This window comes from Protomyctophum parallelum (assembly GCF_964188405.1).
Source record: "Protomyctophum parallelum genome assembly, chromosome: 12".
In the NCBI taxonomy this organism is placed as follows: Eukaryota; Metazoa; Chordata; class Actinopteri; order Myctophiformes; family Myctophidae; genus Protomyctophum; species Protomyctophum parallelum.
In genome coordinates, this window is record NC_139712.1 from 12,537,899 (window position 1) to 12,545,398 (window position 7,500).

Genomic DNA, 7,500 nt, shown 5'->3' on the forward strand with positions numbered 1-7,500 from the left:
GTATCGGTATTCAGTAGCGGTATCGACCAACACAGAAATTGTGGTATCGGGATCAGATCGGGAACGATAAAAGTGTATGGGGACATCCCTAGTTGTGGTTGTGTTGTTGCTGACATGGTTGTGTTGTTTCTCTGTGTTTCTACAGATCCTCATTCCGTACGAGAACAGGACCAGTGAGAGCATGTACAACAAGTACAGCCTGTCTCGTCTGCAGAGGGCCATTCCACAGGTACTAACTAGTACTAGTACTAACTAGTACTACTAACTAGTACTAACTAGTACCAACTAGTACAACAAGTACAGCCTGTCTCGTCTCCAGAAGGCCATTCCACAGGTACTAACTAGTACTAACTAGAACTGCACTCTGTCGAGTGCATACTTGCTTGTTGCACACTAGTAGGCCATAAATGGCCAACTAGTGCGCAAGCAGAGCACGCAAGTACTTTCGACCGCTACAAACTGTCAACCAATTACATATACATATACTATGTGTATGTATATGTAATTTGTCCGTCCCAGCCAACCCGCTACTTTTGATGCGTATGCACCGTCCCAGCAAACTGTGCCTGATACGGCAGTGGTGCCAGATTACATACATGTATACACAGGAGCATTACCTTTAATCCACTTATAAACAGTTAAACAAAATAATGAGACGGACACAATTCAGAGTTTCAGAGTATTGGAACAGAATGTATTCGAATACGGAGACAGTAGTGAAGCGTTACAATGGAACACCGTACTGACTCCACACATCTCAGTTAGACTTCAGCTTAAATACATTTACTACCCCCCTCAGGGAGTAGGTGGGTCCTAACTAGGGCCGGGACTAATTGCGATTAATTACGATTAATAAACGACAGAAAAATGAATGCATTAAAAAATTTAACGCATTTTAATCGCACTATTTTTTTCACCGCGGAACGTTGTCACTGGACAGTTTTCAGACGGACCTGCGCACCAAGTGTCTGTGTCCTCTTCAGACAATAACACCACCAGAAACCGCAGACAGTTCACCAGACTGGGGGAAGCCGCTGAGATCACTTTGCTTGTCCCCGTGGATTGGAAATAGGATTTAAAAGGCTATCCGATGGTAGCGTGGATTACAGCACAGTTGTGTGCAATTATTCAATAAATAATTATTACCCCTATTACTACAAAAACAATGTTTTATTGCTTAAACTAATGTATTCACTATTCATTGATTCACTAGTATACCAAAATCCATTTGAAAAAATTGCTTTCTCACTGTTCTCGGGTCAAATAATGATATGCGATTAAAATGCGATTAATCTAGATTAATTAATCGCAAAGCCTCTGATTAATTAGATTTTTTTTTTTAATCGAGTCCCAGCTCTAGTCCTAACACATGCCAATGAGAAGACCCCTCCAGACCACACAAGTCACAGGTCAAATGTCAGTGGGGACAGAAAACAGCTTCTCATGGTTTGGTTTATGATGTCCTTAAATGTACAACTTAGGTATTCCACATTTCCTTGACAAACGTCACCATCGAAAACCAATTACACTCTGACATTGGGTCCTTTAATCCACATCTTTATTACGTCATCATTGAGAGCTACTTATACATATACTATATATATGTAATTTAATTCTACAAAGGGCCATTCCACAGGTACTAATATTAATATTGGAAGGAGGTAGGGCGCACCGCATTCACACCATTCTTTTGGTTAAAGAATTACTTTCTTAAAAGTAAATAAATTCTTTACTTATAAAAAGTAAAGAATGACTTTCTTTACCAAAAGAATGGCGTGCAGTGCACCCTACCTCCTTAATGGCCCTGCACCCACTGTCCAGGTGCGTGTCAATAGGTATGCACTAATAATAATAATAATAATGTCATTTTTTTCTTAAATTAATAATAAAGATAAGAGCTTGTATAGATCGGCTGTTGATGGCGAAGAGGTTTGTTGTTGAAGGTGATAATAGAGGGGTCCAAGTACACAGCCATGTGGTAGAGTGTGTGTGTGTGTGTGTGTGTGTGTGTGTGTGTGTGTGTGTGTGTGTGTGTGCGTGTGCGTGTGCGTGTGCGTGTGCGTGTGCGTGTGTGTGTGCGTGCGTGTGTGTGTGTGGGGTCATGACACAGAGCATGACATTAACAGCCTCGTGACGGCAGTGTGACTTCATAAAGAACACACGCGCACACACACGCACTCATGTGCGTGCGCGTGTGACTGGACTATGTTCAGATCTACACGTTCATTCATTCTCTCTTCCCTCCATAGTTTGATTGGCCGAACTAAATGTCCTCTGCTGCAGTTCGATTGGCTGAACTAAATGTCCTCTGCTGCAGTTCGATTGGCTGAACTAAATGTCCTCTCTGCAGTTTGATTGGCTGAACTCAATGTCCTCTCTGCAGTTTGATTGGCTGAAGTACGTGCAGGCCGTGGTGTCGTCCAATCCGGACGCGGCGGTGTCCTCGTCGGAGCCAATCATCGTCAGAGCTCCTCAGTACCTCAAAGAGCTCTTCAAGCTGCTCAACGCCACGGAACCCAGGTGACCTTTGACCTTTGACACTGACCTCCACAACCCGGGTGACCTTTGACCTTTAATACTGACCTCCACACCCCAGGTGACCTTTGACCTTTAATACTGACCTACACAACCCAGGTGACCTTTGACCTCTCACACTAACCTCCACAACCCTGGTGGCCTTTGACCTTTCATACTGACCACCAGAATGTGGACACTAGTCCACACTAGAGAGTGACATTTTGTCGGGATTCCCGTGGGTCACGTGATTGCCCGCGGGAATCCCGTGGGATGGGATTAACATTTTTATTAATCCCGTGATCGGGACGGGACGGGAATGAAAGTCAACGGGAGCGGGCAGGAGCGGGAATGACATCTATCTGGAATCACAGTGATCATTTTCAGCTGGTCGTGGCGCCAACCAAAAGAACAGAAGCACCCATATTTGTAGTCATCTTTCAGTGAGACAACGCTCTTTTGACGTTGCGTTAGAAAAGAGAGAACTACACATACCCATAATCCATCAGTGCTTGTAGCCGGAACTTGAATGCGGAGACTCCGGGAAGAAGTGAAAACTGAACAGACACAACAACAACGAGAAGCACGTCACACTATCACAGTACAGTAGCACCGAGTAGCACCGTAAAGCACACAACGAAACAACAAATGGATGGCGGCGGGGGAGATGACGCCCAAAAGGAGCTTTTGCAGCGAAAAGTGAGGACTAATGATCAGTCTGTTAGACTCAGAGAACTTGTCGGGAAGTCTAAGCTGTTGACAGGGTTCATGAGAGTTGAGCATAATGGTAACAATACTGTGTATGCAGCCTGTAAAAATTGTAAAAATATTCAGGCCTAAAGAGTAGACATTACAGTTTTGTTTATTTGTACAATGTCTTTAGTTTAAACCTATGCACTTGTATTTGTTTACAGTACACAACTGTGGTACTATGTACTTTATTTGCAAGTTCATTGTGGTCCAAGACCTTTAATTGCATAGTGCAGTTTATGGAGGGTATGTGCCTGCATAATGCATATGTGCATTGTGCATACACTTAGTTGTTGTTTAAAGGTTTTATGACATTCATTTTCATTTATTTTTATTTTTCTTTTTTCTTTTAGGTTTTATGACTTCAATTACACCCAAAAAACCTGAACTTTGAACATTCAGTGGATTTTCTGTGGTCTGGAGTTTTCTTTGGGGGTTTTTGGGCCTTTTGAGCTACAATGAAAACAGGCAACACAGTGAAAACAGTGACATCTGCTGGCAAATCCCATTGACATATATGGGATTTGCAGTAAGTGATGTCACTTACTGCCGGCAAATCAGAGCACCTGTTTGAGCCAGAAAACCCCGCGCTATGAGCTTGTAGATCTGCTATTTTCTAAATAGCTAAAGCATAACGTAATGCTAACACCAAAAGGGGATCCCGGCCAAAATGGGTTAATAAAAGAAAACATTAAATACCATGTTTGGGTTTAGGTAGGCTACTGTTACCATAGGCGTGGTGTGACTGACCAATGTTTTGTTTTTTAACTGACATACATTCCAAAATAGCAACAGGGATCTAGCAGCTGGCCCATAATGGAAAGACTATAGGTATGGTATAAGGTATTATGTGTTGGGGCCTTTGACGATTGTTGTTTAAACTGGATTAAGGCATTATATGCCGTATGGTGTATATATATAATATACCATTACATTTACCACGTTAACTGTTCCTGGTGCCACATTGTTTAATGGCATGAAACGATACTCTTTAAAAAAAAATAAGAACGCCATCCATTGCCTTAATGACTATAACTTACCATATTGTGCTGAATATAAGACTATTTGTTTTGTTATCGGGGACGGGGACTAGACTAATTGAATTTCAATGTACTTTTTTTCACTAATTAGTCTTGAAAAATGGGGGTCATCTTATTATTGGAGTGGTCTCGAGATATCTCGATGGGATCAGGAGTCATTCTACAGGATTGGAAATCCACTCCCGTGTCAGTCTCTAGTCCACACATCGACTGATCTAATAAACGGATGTCTCTCTCTCTCTCTCTCCCTCTCCCTCTCTCTCTCTCTCTCTCTCTCTCTCTCTCTCTCTCTCTCTCTCTCTCTCTCTCTCTCTCTCTCTCTCTCTGTGTGTGTCTATGTCTCTCTACCAGGACGGTAGCCAACTATGTCCAGTGGAGGACGGTTTTCTCTCGTATCACCACCCTGAGCCGTCGCTTCCTGTATCGATACCTGGACTTTGCACGGGTGAGCGCACGCACACACGCACACACACACACACACACACGCACGCACGCACGCACGCGCATACGCAGCACACAGCACACACAGTATCAGTGTTACGCGTTACGTTACATAACAAAACTACTATTTTGCAATAACTTGTAACGTATAACGCTTTACATTTCCCCATTCCATAACGGCGTTATAAGTACTGTGCGTGTGTTAACCGCGATATGGCGTTATTATTATGTCAACTTCGCTCCGCAGTGGCGTGCGCAGACATTTAGAGGGGCAGGTGCTCAAGTGAAAAAAAGGGGGTACCTTGTGCTGCGCATTTTGGGGCGGGAACCCATTTTGGTGCTTTATAGCTATTGAAAAATAGCTCATAGCGCGCCACCGAGTGGCGTGCTACGAGCTTGTAGGTCTGCTATTTTTATTTATTTATCGAAGAACCACTGACATAGAAACATAGCTTTAGATTGTGGGGGCCTAAATAATATAGTAGAAGCGTTTTTTATCAAGAATTGATCAATGTCACCGCATGGTCCACACACTACAAATTAAGAAAAAAAAACTAAACTAAACAAAAAAAAATTAAGAGCAAAATTGCCAAAAGGGCTCTAGCACCCCCTAGTGTCTGTCTGTGCATGCCACTGTCGCTCCGTGAGTCAGACTGTCATACAGGCGTCTCTGTGCTGCTGACTGCAGAGAGAGCGCTCTCTGTGTTGACAGTTCCGTTTGTGCTCTGCCTCTCATACTAGCATCTGAGCCCACATGGCTTCACACCTAACATGAAGTCGCAGAAGAGGTCATTGATTGGCTAACGTATAGGGCCAGATTTCAGGGTAAGCCAATCAGAGACAGTCTGACAGAGTATAGGGCGGGTCTTTTTCTTATGCCTGTATAGGTAAACAGTACAGACCTACAGTCTATGACACAGACACACAAACCCTTGTAACGCATACGAAGAAAACGAACATTATTACCACACGCTACAATAAATGGCAAATGCGGATAACAGCGAGATCAGATGGTTTGTGAGTTGGAAATATCGATTTTAAATGGCCACAGTAGCATGTCACCAAGAGTCAACTTGACAAAATGATTGCTAGGTAGCCGATGTTGTTGAGGAAATGCTTCCCCTCTCAACGGTCTGTTCCTTGGTCAGCAAAATATACCAGTGAAAGCAGGGCCAATGTGCAGAAATACATTTTCCAAATACCTGAACAGTGAATATTCTAAAATGGAAGATGAGCTGAAAAATACATTTGATGGCCCAGGCGGTGGCGTAACCGTCTGGGCACCCGACTGGTAATCCAGTCGCAGTGTGCCGCGGGTTCGACTCCCGAGCCCCGACACGGCCTTTACTGCATGTCTTCCCCCCCCCATCAGTGGCGTCACTACGCAGCAACAGGCCCTGACGCAGGATGGTCCAGAGTGCCCCCCCCCCACACCAAGCCGCTATATAGAAACAAATTAACTATGTTTAAAACAACGGTTTTGTATCAGACCAAACACTACTCTAAAATGAATAGATTCAAGCTGTGGCAAGTGGCATTATATATCAAATTCGGTCTCTTTTCTGTTTAGCCAATTATGAAAAGAAACTAAGAAAACAGCCAAAACAATGCTGTCAATCTATAAGGTCATGTTGCGCATGCAGCACGGAAAACTAAAAACCGTCTAGAAATGCTTAAGGAAAACAACAAAATAATCAAGTACTGTAAAACACTGGCATTTTATTTTAAACTATTAATTTTGTTTCTCAAAGCTGTTTTGACCACAAGAAATGAGCTGATGGGCAGAATTGATAGCGCTGTATGCGCCCATGCACAAGTCAATTAATTATGCTCAAGTCCTCCATGTAAAATGCAGCAACATTCCATTTCCAACACAACAATGTCCATATGAAATCTCCATATCTCCATATGAAAAGCTTCGTTTGAAGACCACCCATAGGCAGCAGGCCACCTTGGACAGCGGGTTGAGAGGAGAAAAAAAGAGAGAAAAAAAAGAGGTGAAGTTGAGCTATAAATATATGGTGACGGCGCACCACGAAAATTAGACAGCAATTATGTAATTAAATAAAGAGGCTCTGCCTCTGCGCTCTGCTTACCTTATAGGTGAACCTTCCGGGATTTTCTCTCTGCAAAATCATCTATCAGGTCCTTCACATCCAGCTGGCGTGCACGGGTATTCTCGATGGACAGAGTGGCAAGTCCACTGAGCCGACCCTGTCCCATTGTACTCCTCAGATAACTTTTGATCAGCTTTAATTTTGAGAATGACCGTTCGGCTGATGCCACTGTGACTGGAATGGTTAGGAAAAGCAGCAATACAGTGCAGACTTCGCCAAAACTAGCACTAATGCTGCTGTTCTCCACAATAAGCAGTTTTGTGAGCTCTCGGATGGTCTTCACGTTAACTAATGCTGTCTCTCAGGCACTCACGGAATGATACAAGTTGAATGAGGAATTCACAGGTTAAGTCGTGATTGTATTTTTCTACAATGGTTTGCGACGTAAAATCAACCTCAGTTAACAATATATTGTTAAGGGGCCCGGCCGCCTCGTTTATTTTTATTTTTTAAATTTGCCACCTCTTTTTTTTTTCTCCCGACCTGGGTGTGCCCTCAGGCGTCATGGGCCCCCACGCAATCGCGTTGTCTGCGTCACGGTAGTGACGCCCCTGCCCCCCATCTCTCTCTCCTGTTTCCTGTCAGCCTACTGTCTGTCCCTTCACAAAACCAATAAAAGCTATCTTAATAAAAAAGAA

The 7,500-nt window shown here is 43.4% G+C and overlaps 1 protein-coding gene across 1 annotated transcript in view; it reads left to right on the forward strand.

The window, feature by feature from the left end:
- Positions 1–7,500, forward strand: part of phex (phosphate regulating endopeptidase homolog, X-linked) — a 37,118-nt gene that overhangs the window by 12,095 nt on the left and 17,523 nt on the right. The window contains exons 9-11 of the mRNA XM_083778575.1: positions 146–229; positions 2,384–2,520; positions 4,656–4,749. Coding sequence (XP_083634701.1) covers positions 146–229; positions 2,384–2,520; positions 4,656–4,749 — 315 coding nt within the window. The remainder of the gene's footprint in view (positions 1–145; positions 230–2,383; positions 2,521–4,655; positions 4,750–7,500) is intronic.